General features: G+C 36.9%; 4 protein-coding genes across 5 annotated transcripts in view; all 4 read right to left on the reverse strand.

The window, feature by feature from the left end:
* The window catches only part of LOC111461387, a 4,736-nt gene extending 4,073 nt beyond the window's left edge, over positions 1 to 663 (reverse strand). Inside the window, exon 1 of the mRNA XM_023104897.1 lies at positions 202 to 663. The gene's annotated coding sequence lies outside the window, so the exon portion shown is untranslated. The remainder of the gene's footprint in view (positions 1 to 201) is intronic.
* Positions 664 to 2,789: 2,126 nt separating this feature from the next.
* On the reverse strand, positions 2,790 to 6,500 carry LOC111461389 (vacuolar protein sorting-associated protein 27-like). Of its 2 annotated transcripts, none has more exons than XM_023104901.1 (10): positions 6,132 to 6,500; positions 5,930 to 5,986; positions 5,765 to 5,832; positions 4,580 to 4,796; positions 4,408 to 4,502; positions 4,158 to 4,206; positions 4,006 to 4,065; positions 3,455 to 3,505; positions 3,295 to 3,373; positions 2,790 to 3,086 (listed from the first exon to the last, which is right to left on the reverse strand). In XM_023104901.1, exons 1-10 carry the CDS (start codon positions 6,210 to 6,212, stop codon positions 3,016 to 3,018), a joined length of 828 nt encoding a protein of 275 aa, XP_022960669.1. In that variant the 5' UTR covers positions 6,213 to 6,500; the 3' UTR covers positions 2,790 to 3,015. The 2 variants fall into 2 exon arrangements, with proteins under 2 accessions (XP_022960669.1, XP_022960668.1); XM_023104900.1 differs by having other exon boundaries at positions 4,408 to 4,505; positions 6,132 to 6,494.
* An 816-nt stretch (positions 6,501 to 7,316) lies between these two features.
* LOC111461390 (protein FATTY ACID EXPORT 2, chloroplastic-like) lies at positions 7,317 to 11,307 on the reverse strand. The gene is made up of 4 exons (XM_023104902.1): positions 11,115 to 11,307; positions 10,695 to 10,964; positions 10,420 to 10,554; positions 7,317 to 7,687 (listed from the first exon to the last, which is right to left on the reverse strand). Exons 1-4 carry the CDS (start codon positions 11,236 to 11,238, stop codon positions 7,548 to 7,550), a joined length of 669 nt encoding a protein of 222 aa, XP_022960670.1. The 5' UTR covers positions 11,239 to 11,307; the 3' UTR covers positions 7,317 to 7,547.
* A 1,426-nt stretch (positions 11,308 to 12,733) lies between these two features.
* On the reverse strand, positions 12,734 to 16,857 carry LOC111461388 (transcription factor Pur-alpha 1-like). Its single transcript, XM_023104899.1, has 5 exons — positions 16,096 to 16,857; positions 15,947 to 15,994; positions 13,554 to 13,694; positions 13,207 to 13,449; positions 12,734 to 13,073 (listed from the first exon to the last, which is right to left on the reverse strand). The coding sequence occupies exons 1-5, from the start codon at positions 16,429 to 16,431 to the stop codon at positions 12,921 to 12,923; spliced, it is 921 nt and encodes a 306-aa protein (XP_022960667.1). The 5' UTR covers positions 16,432 to 16,857; the 3' UTR covers positions 12,734 to 12,920.
* Between the last annotated feature and the right edge of the window lie 930 nt (positions 16,858 to 17,787).

Consider the following 17,787-nt stretch of genomic DNA (forward strand, 5'->3'; position numbering starts at 1 on the left):
GAGAAAAAAAAAAAAAAAAAACGACAAATCCCTAATGAAACAGAACGACGGAAAGAAATAGTTCGATCAATCAGCCTGGAAATCACGCACACAAATCCAAACACATTTCAATCAAATTTGATAATATAAAGCAAGGAAAAAAGAATATCTCAACTAAACAATGATACGTGAAAAAAATCCATGCAAAAGCCAAAAGCGAACCTGAATCGAGTATCAACCTCGAGAAAGAAAATCAAAACTCGGAACCCTAGTTTCGCAATGTTGTAAATGCATAACGAAGATTCGCTCAACTCAAATTGGGAAAAACCGCGCGTCTCGTTCTTATGCTGAAGCAGTTGATTCTTCCCTTATATAAACATCTTTCGTGAACAGAAATGAACAAATTGAAGAAGAAGAAGAAGAAGAAGAAGAATAAAATGAATGGAGTTTGTTCAAATTCAAAATCGAGGCGTCGGTGCAGTCCCCACAACCAAAAAGTAGATGAATTTGTTGAATTTTCCATTCGCAAAGTGAGAGATTTTGATCCTAAGTGCTTTCTTCAACTTTTAGGAATCCCATCTTCATCAAGAAATGGTGAAAAAGGGCACAAATATATAATTTTTCCTGCAAATTGCTCAATCTTGGCTCCGGATTTTATTTTATTTTTGTCTCGTGACAAGAACAGCAACCAAAAATGAAAATTGGAGCTTGAACTTTGAAAGAAAGAAAGAAAATAATTAAACATGGATTTTACCAAAAACAGAAAGGGAATTTTTGTGTGCAATGAGAAACTTATTGGTATAAAACTCTCCTCCCAATGTTGCTCTAATTACCATTTGCGTCTCAACAACTTCGTGTTATCTTTTTTCGATCGACAACTTGTGAACTTGAGATTTGAACTTTCAATTCATTGATCGATGATATATGTTTTACTCAGTTGAACTATGTTTAGGTTATAAGTAATCAAAGTCATGATTGTTACTTGCTCGCTTTTAGCCCATAACATCACTTTCTTAAAATCGATTTTCCAACATTTTCTAAAACTTACTCTTTCCCTGTTTTTAAAATATTTTTTTGAGGAACATGGCCAGTAGGTTTGAGCACACATCGTTCGTGACAACGGCAACACAAACTCTAGTTGGCTAACGTACTGTACCCGCGAATAAGAGTAAGTGTCGCACAATAGAATTGTAAATCTTAATTGAGTGCAATTGTGACACGAGTCATACAATATAATGTGAAAATGAGCATAACTTCACAGTAATCGACATAAATTTCTTAAATAAAAATAAATTAGAAAGTTTTTAACAAGATTTAAAAAAATATGAAAAATAAAATAAACTTGAAAACTTTTAAACCTTAGAGATAAATATATACCATATAATTTAGCACCAACCATTTACAAATGCTTTTGTTTCCAACTTTATTCTATGATAATGGATGAATGATGATGGATGAGAGAAAAAGTAGTAAGGGGAAGATAAAAGTAGAGGACAAATATATATATATAAGATATAAAACTAACAATTTGACCGCTCAATCGACTCGATCCTCGACTCCATTCAAACTAGAGCAACTTTCATCTTCGACGGTATTCAAATTAGGAGTTTTTAAAAGATTTAGTGACTCGAAGAACTCGATAAACCTAACTTCAAATCCATTTTCCTTTTTCTACCTGACGAATATTTCAATATACAAATAACTTCTCATTAAAGTATTTCGATAGATAGAAAAAAAATCGAGCATCTTGTCAAAATGACAAATATTTGAAAAAGGGTCATACCAACCAGCATCTTCATATAGAATCAAAAAAGCACAAAAAGCTTAGGAGCATCCCAATAAACCCAATTGGCAAATTCTGTGTCAGATAGAGTTAATATCCCAAAGTCATGGGGGCATGGACCAAAATTTTTGCTTTAATTCCTGAGATCTCATCAACTCGGGGCAATACTTCGATTAGTTTTATGCAACAATTGCCTAAGCCTATAATACTCGGTAGTTGTAAGAAAACTCATAAAATCTTAGTATCCTTGGGTCTAACCCTATAATACTTGGTAGTTGTAAGAAAACTCGTAAAATCTTAATATCCTTGGGTCTAAGTCTATAATACTCGGTAGTTGTAAGAAAACTCGTAAAATCTTAATATCCTTGGGTCTAGCCTATAATACTCGGTAGTTGTAAGAAAACTCGTAAACTCTTAATACCCTTGGGTCTAAGCCTATAATACTCGGTAGTTGTAAGAAAACTCGTAAAATCTTAATATCCTTGGGTCTAAGCCTATAATACTTGATAGTTGTAAGAAAACTCGTAAAATTTTAATATCCTTGGGGTCTAAGCTGATCCTCAAAGTCCTTTAATCTTTCACTTGCTCCAATGACCACTAACTCAGCTCCCACCCCCAACACCCTTTACAAACCACAGACCCACAAATAAAATTTTGTAACTCGATCCTCCTCTACACCAGCCAAAGTAAAAATGATACTGCACTTGATGTAACAGTTCAATCCATCGCTAGCAGATATTATCCTCTTTTGAGCTTTCTCTTTCGGGCTTCCCCTCAAGGTTTTTAAAACGCGTCTATAGGGAGAGGTTTCTACACTCTTATAAGGAATGTTTTGTTCTTGTCTCGAACTAATGTGGGTTCTCAAAGAACAAACTAAGATCTTACCGTGTATAGAGAGAGAGATACCTAAATTTACTTCTACCTATTTCGACAGTTTTTCGACTAAGCTCCCGAACTGCCTCTAAATTAAACACCAAAGACTATCCAAGTTAGGAACAACACTAACTGCGGAGGATATCTAAAATGATAACCTAATGTAACGATTTATGGTCTATAATTGCTGAAAAGTTATGTTGAAAGAGAGATTCTACAGAGACAGCCAGATAATCTGCCATTACCAGAGTATGAGACATCAAAAAGAAGGGAACAAAAAAAGAAAAGTAAAGCACTCTGGTGCAGAGTTATAGAAGTATTTACTAGAAAAATATGGGATGTCATCTCCCTGGTTATGTGGATAGTTGCTTCCTCCTTCTTCACTGCCCTCCCATCTTCTCTCGTATCTTATATTGCAAAGAAGCTGGAGCACAATCCAATGGCGTTTCTCCTGTGGCAGTGGCAACGATGAACCATTATGCAATATCTCAGCTTTTCTCTTAGGTAATTATCAAATGGTGTACATGTTATTCGGTCCTATCTTGTACTATACACCGACAAACCATAAAGCGCTAAATAAGAGCCATTCATCTCGCAAGATCCAGTGACCTTTTCTTTTCGTTTCCTTTTTTAAGAAACGTTAACGAGTAGTTAGTTACCTTGAGCATTTTTGTAGTCCAGGCTAGCCCCGCTTTCAATGAGGGCAAAAACAATATCAGTCTGATTAAAGACCGCCGCCTACATCCAAATGAAAATTGATCGGAATATTATACCTCTAAACCGACATGAATGCTATGTTCTGAAAGAGAGATTTTATACCACATGCAGCAAAGACAGTCCTTGTTTGTCATGGTAATTTGCATCTACGCCCTGCCAACATGAGAAGAGTAAATAATTCTATTATTGTAACGACCCAAAACCACCGCTAGCAGATATTGTCCTCTTTGGACTTTCCCTTTCGGGCTTCCCCTCAAGGCTTTAAAACGCGTCTGCTAGGGGAAGGGTTCCAAACCCTTATAAAGGGTGTTTTGTTCTCCTCCCCAACGAATGTGGGATATCATAATCCACCTCTCTTGGTGCCCAGCGTCTTCGCTGGCACGATGTGCGACCCCCTCCAAATCCACTCCCCTTTGGGGCTAGCGTCCTTACTGGCACATCGCCTCGTGTCTACCCCCTTTGGGGAAGGGCGAGAAGGCTGACACATCATCCGGTGTTTGACTCTGATACCATTTGTAACGACCCAGATCCACCGTTAGCAGATATTGTCCTCTTTGGGCTTTCCCTTTCGGGCTTCCCCTCAAGGCTTTAAAACGCGTCTGCAAGGGGACATCACAATTGCATACTTTGATTGTTATGAAGGCATTTGGTACCTCGCTCAAAAGTTTCTTGACAGCAATAGTGTCACCATTCTTGATAGCTTCCCTTAACCCCTGTAAGAAAGTGAAATTCTATAGATGAAGCAGAACTTTAAACCCTTTCACAGACACGAAAGGAATATTAAGACGATACACAGACTATATACCTCGCCACTTGCTTCATAATTAATCCTCGATTCATCTGCTGCAAGATTCCTGTTTAATAATATAAATTACAACTGCAGATTAAGATCGGACTTATCCTCAAAATCAATAATACGAGCGATAAAGCGAGTATATAACAAAGAATGATAGCAATGAGAAAATATGCCACTTGACCCAAGTCATACGAACTCATCAAGGAGTGTGATAAACTTAGACACAAACCTATTAGAATAAAACAGATTGCTAACATACCGAAGCTTGCTGTTGGAGGTGGATCCTCTATTCCTTAGATTGGAATCAGTCTTCTTTGGTTTTGAACTGTACTGAGTAGAGGTGGAAGCTGTTTTCTTCTGCCACAAGAATTATCAAATTCCATGAGGGGCACAGCTCATACATGAGTACTAGAAATTACTAATATTAAAACCTGTGAAGGAACTGCTTCTGTTTCCATAGACTGGACTGGTGTTTCACAAATACATAATGGCATTCCACACTTGCAATCTGAAATGCCGAACGCAGGTTGATGCTCCACAGCTGGTTTAGGCTCAGAATTTACATCCCCATCAAGGTTTAGTTTGGAAACTGTGTCTGCAACTTGATCAACTACAGCTAACGATGGTGGTTGACCAACTTCTCTGGATCTGTAATATGGCAGACTCGATAAATTTAGTATGCTAGGTTCAATCTATACATTGAATCATAAATGGACTGACCGGTGCTAAATGCTAGGTTCGATCTCTGCATAAGATTGAGAGCTCAAAGGATACCTCTCAGACGAGAACAAGAATTTAGGGGGAAACGAGGGAAGACAAGGACTTTCCAAATCTGTATACAATTTTTTATATCTAAATCCAAGAAGAATGAACTGATGACTGATCTAAGAGCTTTTATGCTTCAGCCCACAAGCAACAGCCTTCATATCATACCAATATCCAACTACCTCATCATTGGTGGTTTTCAATTACTTTGAGCCTTTAAAGAGCGTTCAAAGAATGTTTTAGAACGTAGGTTTCAATTTCACTCATTCATAGAAGAGAAAACGATCAGGAGCGGAAAATTTTATCGTCAATGAATTTGGAAACCCACTGAAAATTTTAATGGTGCCTTCACATGAAAGCTAAAAAATAAGAAATAGAATATAGTAAAGGTGCAAACTCCATGAACAACATGCATTGATGTAGGCACCGTCTTCAACAGAAACAATGACCAGAGATTCTAAGTCCTGATATCATCCATAAACAGGTTCGAAAAGTTCAAAATTTCGGGATTCTCGTACAAACCAAAGTCCTTGGTACAAGAACGCCCGATTCCAATTGGGATTATTAAGCTTCTAATCTTCAGTTTTCAAGTATATTTATAGGAAAAATAATCTAGAACTTGAATCCTCTAACAAGAAATTTCAAGTTCAAGAAGCTGCAAGAAACAGTTAATAACGCATAGAATCATTCCATTTCAGTTTGAACTCAGCGCACTTTAATTCTGAGCTTATTATTTATACAGGATGAAATGAATTATCAAGCAGACGTTAAGAAATACATCCTTTCTTGAATAAATGCTCAAGGAAAGGAAGGTATGACAAAGCGTATGATCAAATTTATACATGACTTACTGAGAGGAGACATTGAAACAGTCACCACAAACTCTAACAGAGGATTGAATACCGAACTGCGGCAAGGCCTGAATTTCCACAAACAAGAACGTAAATATACCAATCAGATCGCAATAAGTTCCCTATTAAAGCAAGCCATCAACTAGGAGGAGGAACGAATAATACCATTTGAAAAGAAGAATGCTCGTGGCACAACGTCCTTCCACAGCATCGGCAATGATGCTGCAAATAATTATTTGAAAAAAAACACAGAACAATCGTTTAATCTCAGCTCGAAATAGAATCGGAATCAGTCATCTATGCAGTAGCTCAATCTGAACGATGTCATCGAAGTCGATTAAATTATAGGGGAAATAGAATTTGGTACCCTTCGCCGGAAGGTGTTGAAACTGCATTTGCAGACCTCGCAGCGCGCTGCTTCCTGGAAAGGAGGAGGCTCCACCGACATTTTTTGGATCTCCGCTGATCGATCCTCTCAATTGCTCGATTCTCCGATTCTTGTATTGATGCTTTCGATCAATTTTGACGGTGAGCAACCACCGTCATGTCCGCCGGAGTGCAGTGATCGTCCGACCTCAGAACTCAGTCAAATTCTCCGTTTTGCAGAGCTCAGAAAGAAACTGGTAGCGGATCGCCTCTGAATTCGTCGCAACTTTTTACAAATAAATAAATTAGATGTCTTATCCAAATTAACAATTATTCCAAATAAATAATAAAATCATCAAATTTCTTCCTCCTTTTTTTTTAGACTAAAATCATCAATTCTTTGAATTTTGATTGCAAAGGTTTTTCAAAATGTGATTTCCTTCCTCTTAAAATCATTTCACGTACTCTCTTTTCATTATTATAATTTTACCATTTTTGTTTAGCTAGATGTCATTAATTTAGATCCTATAGTTGATCTTGTTCTTAAAAAAGAGATGAGTATGAATAATAAATATCAAATCTATCGTGAATAAAAATGAAATTCAGAGGTGGAAAGTGATATATTTAAAAAAAAAAAAAACTACCACAATTGACGTACTTTGTAGAAGAGAGGAGGAAGAAATTATGTAACGTTCTTATAAGTCGTAGCTTTCACGCGGCTCAATCCCTTACTTTGTTCGAGAGGGGTTTTTTTTCTTTAATAAGGCTCGCTCTCAACGCTCCCATCTTTTGGCTTCCCTCAAGGTACGAGTATATGAAAGTTGGTAAAGATCCATCTCTTGTTTCAGTCAGAATGAGTCCCTGCGACATTGATGGACTTTCACCAGCAATGGACTATTAAGGATCGTATCCCACACATAATCTACATTATAGCATACAACTGATTCAGCTTCTACTTCTAGGAGATCAAACGGAGCTCGATTAGTTTCTAACGAGGGGTGCTAACTCAACCATAAAAAAAAAAAAAAAAATCGAAATAGTGTTTATAAGCTTAAAAGATTGTGAAATCTTCCAGTGAAAAATAAAATTTGTGCTAAAACGGTTGAACAGACAAATTTTTACACCATTCCATTGAAATGCAGCTTCCAAACAAGTTGTAAAGCCACCCAAATCTGGAAAGAACAAGAACAAGAACAAGCCTGTTCATTAACCTTTGAACATTGAAAGTCTAGTATTATTATTACCATTGTTCATATGGTTGCATAAAGATACTTGAAGAACAAAGTTGAAGGCACATCAAAATCAATTCCACAGACCTAAAACTCCAATCCACAGAGAAAAAAGATTCTACAGCAACAACCACATCTGCCGGTTACAGTTTATGACTATCCTCACCAGTTTTTCAAACGCCATGCATTCAATGCGCGCTACGTAAAATTCCATGCATGTAACCTCCAGTCATTACAAACGACACGAGAGATACGACACCGGCTGGAAATATCTTCCCCGAATTCTTGAAACGAGATCCCATTACTACCAGTAGCGAAGCAGACAGGCCTGTAGATTAAGAATAAAATCAAGTTGAGACGGGTTTGAGGAAATAAGGAGATTACGTTAAAACAATGACCTTATGTATAATTATTCTAAGCTACTCGTGTGGAAGAGGAAATATTGAAATGAAACTAAGCACTATTTTGCAAAGTATCGACTGAATCGAAACAGACCAAAATCGATAAAATGGCTAAAAGCCGAAAAGCAAGCAAACGGGATAGCTGCAGGTAACTTGAGAAATCTGAAAGCCTTCCATGGGACAAGCTCATTACAAGATTCTCAATCTTCACCTTACATTTCATTCGCCATCCTATTCGCTAGTTTAAAACCGCTAAGCACTATCGAGTCCCACAACTAACACGGAAGGAAATTCCAGATACCCATATGGCTAATGAACCAACTATCCTAGATGCCTACACTACTCGTAAATAAAGTATCGCCTTGTCCTCAAGATGATGAACGTGGTCCATCCTCATTCTTTATCAAGGCTGATTTTTGTCTTCAGTATGGAAGGTCATCTCAACACAACACAGTATCAGTGGGTGGAGAGGGGAACGAAACATTATTTATAAGAGTGTGGAAACCTCTCCCAAACAGATGCGTTTAAAACTTTGAGGGGGAGCCCGGAAGGAAAAGCCCAAAGAGGACAATATCTGTTAGCGGTGGGTTTTAGCTGTTACAAATGATATCAAAGCCAGACACTAGGCGATGTGTCAGCGAGGACACTAGGCCCCGAAGGGAAAGGATTGGGGGGGTCCCACATTGATTGGAGAGGGGAACAAGTGCCAGCGAGGATGCTGGGTCTCGAAGGGGGGTGGATTGTGAGATCCCACATCGATTAGAAAGGAGAACGAAGCATTCTTTATAAGGGTGTGAAAAACTCTCCCTAGTAGATGCGTTTTAAAACCTTGAGGAGAAGCCCAGAAGAGAAAGCTCAAAGAGAACAATATCTCTTAGCGGTGAGCTTGGGATGTTACACCAAATATCAATAGACAATCAATAATATCTCGTGTTTCGCTATTGAACAAAGCTCAACTAGACCCAACGAAGGAGAGGATGTGGACTGAGCCAAAACAGCTGCCACCAAACTATTTCTCATCAAGGACAAATGAAATAACCAAGAGAATAAATAGCAGCAATGTTTATTCTCCAACCATCTATCCTCCCAAAAAAACGTTTCTGCCATCTCCAACTAAGCTACAAACAGCAAGAGAACAGAACGGAAAATCCTCAACAATACTTTTTCAAGGATTTCTGGATGTGCCTTTGACTTGAGCTCCACTCAAAAGGAGACCCATATTTACTCACTATAACCTTTTGCCAAAGGAATTGGATTCTTGATGAAACCGCCACAACCATTTGGCCAACAGAACATTGTTGCAGGGTAACTTGATTCTAAATAGGGAGAGTTCAGGATCTAAGAGAAAAAAAGGATCATTGTGGTGAATTGTCCGATTATGGGACTCGATGGAGAGATATAGTCCTCTCAAAAGGCTATTGATATTGTGATTTCTCTTGATATTGCAATACATTTCCTTCTATCTTTCTGATACATGTGTTTTCTTTCTTCTTGGTATTCCCAATGTGAGAGCTAAGCAATTGAGTTTCCCCAACAAAGAATCCCGACAGCACAACTTTTGCTATAAAACTACAGATAAGAAAGGTGAACTGAGATGAACTGAGAACACGACCAACATCGAAGGTTATACTCAAAATCTCATAATCTAGAAATAATTTGGACCACGTATCTGTAATGTAGATTCATATCCAGCTTTGATTGCATCCCAATCCCACTTGGCAACAAATTGATGCCAAAACACTATCATTTCTGCTCAAGAATTCTTCTCTAAATTCTGACTCCATTTTAAAGAATGAATGCTCCGCTACTAGTTTTCAAGAAACTAGGCCTTATATAGAATGACTAAAATAAGAAGATACAAATTGTCAATAAGATCAGAGGCGACTCAAGAAAACTGGACCACGACCTAAGGGAAGATTAACACAGAACTCTCAATATTCTCCTCATGTTTCACTTACCACGCTTTCCTTTGTATTCAACTGCCACTGCCACTAACAAACCCCACAACTAACACTCTGAAAACTCTGGCAAATCCATATAACTAATCTTTGAACGAATTAACCTGGACGCTTAATAGTATTTCCACAACTAATTTCGTCGTTTCCTTTGAAAGACTAGCAACCAATCTACTTCGGCGTAGAAAACTTAATTATGGACACACTCGAGTTCATTCATTTCCATTAAACCAAATTTAATGTAAAGAAGAGGGGAGAACTTGTTATTCATAGCTAGAAATTGCATATACATCCCAAAACGAAGTGTATCTGCTCATTGTTTCTAATAAGGATTCAAGAACTCGAAGTTCCCAATAGGACAGTTTATATCAGCTATGTGATAAGGAAAAACGTATGACAATCGAGGTCCAATTAATAATCATGTGATTGTTAGCTTTTTTGTTTTTGAAACTTGTGCTTGTTTTCTTGCAACTTCTTTGCATTGGTCTTCATCTAACAATTGAGTTTTTAGCCAAGGTTAAAAAATAAACACAAATTTCTAAAAAGTACTTATTTTTTAGTTTCTAAAACTTGTCATGGATCTTGAAAACATTGCTAACAAAACAATAGGACTCATAGGTGAAAACAGTATTTATAAACTTAATTTTCAAAAGCTAAACAAGTAATCAAACGGGAGCTAGTTAAAAGATATAATCAATCCTTACCAAGACCCAGGGACGATGCAAGAACAGGGTTGCTGGGGAGCAGTTTATAAACGACAAGTAACAGTGAGGCTGAGACTCCCCCTGCCATGATCGACTTTTGGCTGCCACTTTTCAAATACCCCATTAAGCCGCCAACTGCGAAGTGAAAAGGAGAAGGACTGAATTAATATTGCAACCAAGAACAGTTATAATACAGTCCGTATGAACATAATTGACACCTTCGCTTCAAATTTACAACAACAAAAAAAAAGGAAATAAGTAATGGAAAATAGAACCTCCTACTAGTGCTGCATATCCAAGAGTTAATTTCTGCGACATTGACAAAGCGTTCTTCCGGCTGCTGTCATTAGATTCCTCTCCCTCCCCGCTATTGCCATCATTATCGCCTCTACCACCTTTACCTCCGCCGCTACCACCACCTCCATCGCCGTGAATCCCTTTATCAGAAGAATCACCGCCAGTGGCGTCTGGATAAATCTCGATATCATTTTCGGAGTCGGTCGCACGGATAGCAGACACCACTTTCTTACAATCAAAGGAAATCCCTACGGAAAACATGAAATTCAGAATGTGTTTCAATCATCGCACTAATCAAGTAATTAACTAACATTAAATCTAGATGACGATCCGAAACGGATAAACAGCGCAAATCTACGAAGAGGATCAAATGAAGCCATAAAAACGCGATTGCTTACCTCTACCGATTGTAGATTGAAATTGAAGGCGTCTGATTGAAAAATTATTGCTCCTGAGAGCTCCACCAACTCGCGGCCGGAAAACTAATGACGCCTGAGACACTCCGGTTAAAACCTCCGCCATTTTCCTTCTTCCTCGAGAATCCCGTAAACCTCCAAATGGGTTTTGATTTTCGAGCGAAGACTGTGGAAGTCAAATATATATATATAATTTTGTCTGAATCATTTCGAGCAGTTGTAGATTATTGAATTCTCCCAATTCCACCTATTATTAAATTAGAAAAAGAAATTAATTTTTTTTTTCTAAATAAAATTATTTTCTCCCTATAATTATAAAAAGATGAAAAACCTCTTATAATTATAAATATATATATATATATTTTTTAAATTTCAACCTTTTCTTTTTTTTAATTTTATATTAATTTTTACATTTTAATACTTTTTATTTAATGAATGGTGTAAATTGAAACGATAATTAATTTAGAATTTTAAGTCATCGAATTTAAATTAATTTTTTACTATAAAATAAATAAATAAAAATTAGCGTCAATTTTCCTTAGTTTCAATCTCATAATTTATTAACACTAAATATTAAAAATATAGGGGAAAAAACTCAATAAATGAATTTTAAAATTATACTTTATAATATCCTAGTAATTTTGTATTTAACTTTTAAGAAATATTTAATATATTTCTGAATTTAGAGATAATAGCAATTTTTTTATTTTTTTATTTTGGGTAAAATATTTCAATTTGGTGGCAGTTAATTAATGAATTTACGAACTAATCAATAACATATTAAACACAAAATTAAAAGTTTAATAATGTATTCGGCGTACACGTTTTAAAATTAAAAAACCTGGTATAGTCTTTTTTTTATAGCATTCTCAATAGATTCATTTTATTTTTTTTTCACCGTTCTTAGTAGATTTATGTTTTAATCGTCAAACAAATTTAGACGAGGATAGTATCGTTTTTTGTTTAGTTCATTATTATTTGAGAGTGAGAATTTGAAAACGCTCGTCAACATGCAATCAAACACTAACTTTTGAAGCTCACTCCAACAATCAAAAAACACTTGAAAGAAGTATATCAAAAAACATCATGCTTACAAATATCTCGAAAGGGTATATCAATTTTAAACTAGCTTAACTGGTCAAGACGTATATCATTAAGCAAAAAGTTAGAGGTACAAATCATTATCGATACTCCTGCATAAAACTCAACTGATATTGAATAACTTTCTCCAAGAGTTAGGTGTACCAGGAGTTATACTAACAACCAGCGTAACAGATCAAGCCCACAACTAGCAAATATTGTCTTTTTTTGGAGCTTTTCCTTTTAGGCTTTTCAAAACGTGTCTGCTAGGGAGAGGTTTCCACATCCTTGTAAAGAATGTTTCATTCTCCTCTCTAACTGACGTGGGATCCTACAATCCACCCTTCTTCGAGCCCAGCGTCCTCACTGACACTCGTTCAGTGTCTAGGACAATATCTACTAACAGCCCGTGAGCGAACGATGTAAAGTAGAGAAAGGTAATTGCAACTGAAATGAACAAAACACACCTGAACTCACCATTATTATAGAGTGACAATTACAAAGAAGAAGAAGAAGAAGCATTTTCCATAGCCTCTGCTAATCTAGCAGGATGGATTATTCAGATTTGAACCAGAAAATCAAGACAGGAACGTACCAAACCACACCGACCATAATTTGAACTCTACTTGAACACATGCGTGCGTGTAGATCTACACAAACACTAAAACGAATAGTTCACCACGAGCCCCGGGGGCTGTGTATATACTTTTACCTGTGAGGCGGATCCACGGTCCTGACGTTCACGCCTGTCATTCCTTCAATCCTATCCTTGGTGATCTCCACAAAATGTCCCACTATTTCATAGAACTGTTTAAGACCTGACAATGGAAGAATGATCGAAGAACGATCCGCCCCTGCAACCTGTAACCGATATCGGTTCGATGAATTACATACCAAGAAAATGAAGAAATGAACCATGGGGTTCAAAACAGACAGAAACAGATTAACTAGACATCAAATTCAGGCTGTTGAGCTCAGTTTTGTAGATCATTACCTCAGATATCCTCAAGAAATGACCCCGGTTGTTACTTCCGAGATCGAAAAAGAATCTTTTCTGATCAGCTCGGATAACTTTTGAAACACCCAGATTGCCCATGTCATCTTGAGCTGACAAGTCTACTTGTCTATCTACATTCAAGTCAGAGGTTGGAGCAGGTTGACTACTATGACCTGATATGAAGCCTGCACCGACATCGTCTGAAAGTCCGACAAGATGTTCTGAATGTTCAGAATTTTCCTGGTTTAGGCAAAAGAAAACAGCGCGAAATTACGTTAAACGAGAAACAAAGGAAGTAAGCCCATGAATGGCACGATGAGAAGCTAGCCATGAGCAGCAGAAACCTGATTGGGCAGCATGAAAAGCCTAGATGCTTCATTGATTTCTGCCAAAATGTTCCTAAATGCAGACCATCCCTCGTCCCGGTTGCTTCCAGCAGGAACGATAATGGTACTGCGGTTTCGACTAACAGAAGCTTCAGATACCTGCCCAGTTGACACAATTTGAAATTCCAAAAGCCACCTCTATTTACAACCCCACAAACCAGATTTGAAAAATCTCTTTTTTAGGCACCAAAAGAAGAAGGGAAAGGAGTTCAGCCAAAACACCAATATCTGTTAAACAAGGATAACAATAAGAGTATATGGAGAAACTCCCCAATTCGTAAAATCCTCATCTTAAGCGTTACAATCTAAATCCTAATTTTGATAACAAGGGCCAAACAAAATGTTGGCCACGTCATTAGTTTCGGTGCCTGATCACATTACTGTGGTCAAGTAATCCATTCCGAGAACAATAATCAAAAACAAAAATTAAGGAGTTATGTGCAAGAGGGAACTTAAAGTGTGCAGGAAATGCTTGCAGCTCTAGACTTAACTGTAAGGAAAGACGAAAGATTCCGAAAAAATAATATAAGACGGGAATGGAAAATAGATTTATCAGTAGATTCAGGATGAAAAGCTAGTTACCAAGTAATCAGGGTGTACACACTAGTTACAAACCATGCTTCAAATATAAATTAAATCAAGTCACGCATGACTGTATGAATCAATTATAATGTATTAGTGGCACAGAGTTTGTAACGACCCAAGCCCACTGCTAGTAGATATTGTCCTCTTTGGGTTTTCCCTTTCGGGCTTCCCCTCAACGTTTTTAAAACGCGTCTGTTAGGGAGAAGTTTTCACACCCTTATAAAGAATGTTTCGTTCTCCTCCCCAACCGATATGGGATCTCACGGAGTTGGCTCTAGTGGAAGCATATGAAGCATGGATGACACACTTCTTGGGTAATATGTCCACATTTACATGTTATAACCTTCTATGCATCCAACATCAAGATGGGAATCACACATGTACAAGAAATAATAAAATTAGACAAGGCTGTGATTGAAGTGAAGTAAAACTAATGAATGGAGAACCTTTTTTAAATTCGTCGCAAACGATAAAATCTGGAGATTTCAGTAAATAATGTTCGAAAACGAACTTTCTAGTTTGTGCGAACTCATTATACAAGCATATAATTGCATGTAAATACTCGAGTTTAACGTTTAACATGAAACTTGATTATGTACTCATGTTGCTGAGAAAGTGTCTTCGTTATCAATTTCCATAAAACTTTTTTTTAAAAAAATAAAACAAAATGCACAACTGCATTAATATCATTATATGTTACATAAAATTATATATACTAAGAAAACATTTTCTATATTCCATGTCCTTAACATGGCCATGCCAATGATTTGAACAGTCAGGCGCCAACATGTTCATGCCTTTTTGTTCCCTAGACTTTCATAAGCCTAAACATTTTGCTAATAACCTTTGGATTCTCGTAACTACGCCAATGACCGAAACAGATGAATAAGTAATCGAAACAGATAAACAAAAAAAATTTTTTGAAAAAAGGTAGAAGAACCAAAGAAAGAAAAAGAAAAGGTGAAATCAAACTGTTCAGGAATCTCTATTAATCATTGTACAGTTCATATTTGGAAAAACGCATTTGGAAGTTTTGTCAAATGGAACCTATAAAAGTAATCAAGAAAACAAAGAATGATTTTTTAAAAAGGAAACAGAACATGGAATATGATGTTACAATATCAATATCATCACTAACCCAGTAAGGTCAAGCCCAATAATCGTAAGAGCTAATTGTCTATGCATTTTAGGAAAATGACTTAAGTATTTTAGGAATAAAGATACCTAATTATTTCAAGAAAATTATTAGGTATTTTAGGAATAAATTGTATAGTCTCGGCTATAAATACCCTTCCACCCTACCAATGTTTTTATCCCAAAAAGTACAAAGCGCAGACAAAAGAAGTACAAAACACAGAGTACAATAGTTTTTATAGTGTCTTGTAATCTCTTCTTGATTGGTGTTAATAAAATGTGCGAGTGTTTCCTACCAAAAGTTGTGTTCAATATGACCGTTTAGCGAACTCATAGTTCAATTAATTTCATTCTTCTTCTTCTCTCGTAAGTGTTCATTTCTCGGGCGCTAAAAACTGTAAATACAAAAGCTGTAAGCTGAAGAACAGGGCAGAAGTAGAACTTCAACCAAACAAAAACATCGGGACAATATCATCAGGAGAAAAGATATGCAGCAATGTCAGATTTTTCTGAAGAACAGTTGCAAATTTTAAGGGAAATTCCAGACCAACAAGACTAATCCCATTCTCCAATCTATGCAGATTCATCCAACAATGATTTGACAGAATCGAACAGCAAGAAAAGCAATTTACCTTCAAGAAACGACCCCTCCGATTCTCGCCGATGTCGAAATAAAACACCTGAAAGGCAGGATGAGTACACAAAAAAAGTAAAAATTGACCACTAGAACAGAGAGATGAATCAAAAAGCAGAAGAAATGAAGAAGAGAAACAAAGATTGCCTTTGTGTCGAGCTGCAATTCCTTGCTAAAAACCTCTGGATCATCGGAATTGATATAGTAATTGAAGAGATCTAAGAACCATGGAATCCCAGAGAAGGGAACAATGATCGTTGACCTTGTAGCCGATGTTTTCTCTGATATCTTCAAATATCGGCCTCTGGGATTCTCCTTCAGATCGAAGTAGAAAAGCTTGTGTTCCACCTGCAGCGTTTTGCACATCAGCTCCACGTCGTTCCCTCCGCCGCCGCCGCCGCCGCCCGATACTCCTCCTGCCGCCACGCCGCCGGCTGTCGTTCCCCCAATTCCCGCTCCCCCTCCGCCGGAATTCCCCTCCATCTCCCACCCCCAGCTCCGACTCAATTTCTACTAATAATTCCCCGCGACTGCGAGTGTGTAAAAACACAACAAATGTATATATACAAACTCATCCAAAATCGGAAATATTTGCAGGTAATTGTAAAAAAATTATACCACAATTTCGATTCAATACACAGATTCAAACGAACGAGCCCCGATTCCAACAGAAATCGATGCAAAAACCCCCCAATGGCTTCAATACAAACAAGATACCATAAAATAACTCAGAAACCTAGAAATGATAAATCTATGAAGTGAGCCCCATTAGATAAAGATAGAGAGAGAATGAAGATTTCGGCAAAAGGTTCTGCAAAATTAGGGTTAGGTAAAAAAAAAAAAAACAAAAAAACGTTACATCAAAAATTTGTGATGGAATTTTTGGGCTTTTAAGTGATGAAATTAAACGAAGATGAAGAATAACAATAACAACAAATTTCGCAGATGATTTTTCACAGACCCGTATACCTGTGATTCCACTGTTCAGTGATATTGACAATCTTCGAAGTCAACTCCGGTCAAAGATGAGCTCTCCCAATTACAGTAGCCAATGGCAGCATCCTATGAATGGATTGATACTCAAATCTCTCCACCCGCCTGAAACAGGAAGAAGAACCACAATAATTTTTTTTTAATGATTTATACTTTTACCTTTCTTTCAAGGAATATGAGTTTCAAGAACACCATGGAAGTTCGTTAATATAGTTATAATTTAAGATTTATTTCGTTATAATTAAGCTTTTATTCTAAAATTTTGATAATTCAATCTCGGATTGGTTAATAAAATTTAGATATCATTGCTGTGTTCGGTGTAATGATCATTGTAAACTCTTTTATTATTCAAAAAACGTATCTCAATGTATGTATAGGTTAAAATTGTCTAAATATTTCATATGCATGAGGATCCTTCTAGCTGCTCGAAGGTATATTTAATTTCATCTCGACTTCTCGAGGAAAGGTATATCCTCCTACTTTTAGCTCAGTTAATTTGTCGGATTAATTGGTTGAACGTTTTAAATGTCACGTTTCCATAATAAGAGCTCAACCTGATGTTTTGTACGCACGAGGAGCCTCTTACTTGATTGGTGACACATTCATTTTCCTCTCGACCTACCAAAGAAAGTGAATTCTCTTACTTTTAGCTTGCATTAATTGTCGGATTAATTGGTTGAACGTGCCAACGAGTATTAAAAGCGTGGGCTCAAATGTCACGTTTTCATAATAAGAGCTCAACTATATATTTTGTATGCTCGAGGAGTCATGCTCTTATTTTATAGAAAAATATGTCGAAATTCTCTAGCACACTCAATAATCGGGTTCTGTTCTTAGCCGGTCCTG

The sequence above is a fragment of the Cucurbita moschata genome, unplaced genomic scaffold (assembly GCF_002738365.1).
Source record: "Cucurbita moschata cultivar Rifu unplaced genomic scaffold, Cmos_1.0 Cmo_Scf00025, whole genome shotgun sequence".
Taxonomy (NCBI): domain Eukaryota; kingdom Viridiplantae; phylum Streptophyta; class Magnoliopsida; order Cucurbitales; family Cucurbitaceae; genus Cucurbita; species Cucurbita moschata.

Coding starts and splice junctions, on each gene's coding strand:
- LOC111461389 (XM_023104900.1), bottom strand. CDS start 6,212: ATGTCGGTGGAGCCTCCTCCTTTCCAGGAAGCAGCGCGCTGCGAGGTC. Junction 4,506..4,579: donor CAGAAGCAGTTCCTTCACAG/GTTTTAATATTA, acceptor TTCTTGTGGCAG/AAGAAAACAGCTTCCACCTC. Junction 3,374..3,454: donor GACTGTCTTTGCTGCATGTG/GTATAAAATCTC, acceptor ATTTGGATGTAG/GCGGCGGTCTTTAATCAGAC.
- LOC111461390 (XM_023104902.1), bottom strand. CDS start 11,238: ATGGCGGAGGTTTTAACCGGAGTGTCTCAGGCGTCATTAGTTTTCCGG. Junction 10,555..10,694: donor ATATGCAGCACTAGTAGGAG/GTTCTATTTTCC, acceptor TTCACTTCGCAG/TTGGCGGCTTAATGGGGTAT. Junction 7,688..10,419: donor TGCATCGTCCCTGGGTCTTG/GTAAGGATTGAT, acceptor CTTAATCTACAG/GCCTGTCTGCTTCGCTACTG.
- LOC111461388 (XM_023104899.1), bottom strand. CDS start 16,431: ATGGAGGGGAATTCCGGCGGAGGGGGAGCGGGAATTGGGGGAACGACA. Junction 15,995..16,095: donor AATTGCAGCTCGACACAAAG/GCAATCTTTGTT, acceptor CCTGCCTTTCAG/GTGTTTTATTTCGACATCGG. Junction 13,450..13,553: donor TTTTCATGCTGCCCAATCAG/GTTTCTGCTGCT, acceptor TGCCTAAACCAG/GAAAATTCTGAACATTCAGA.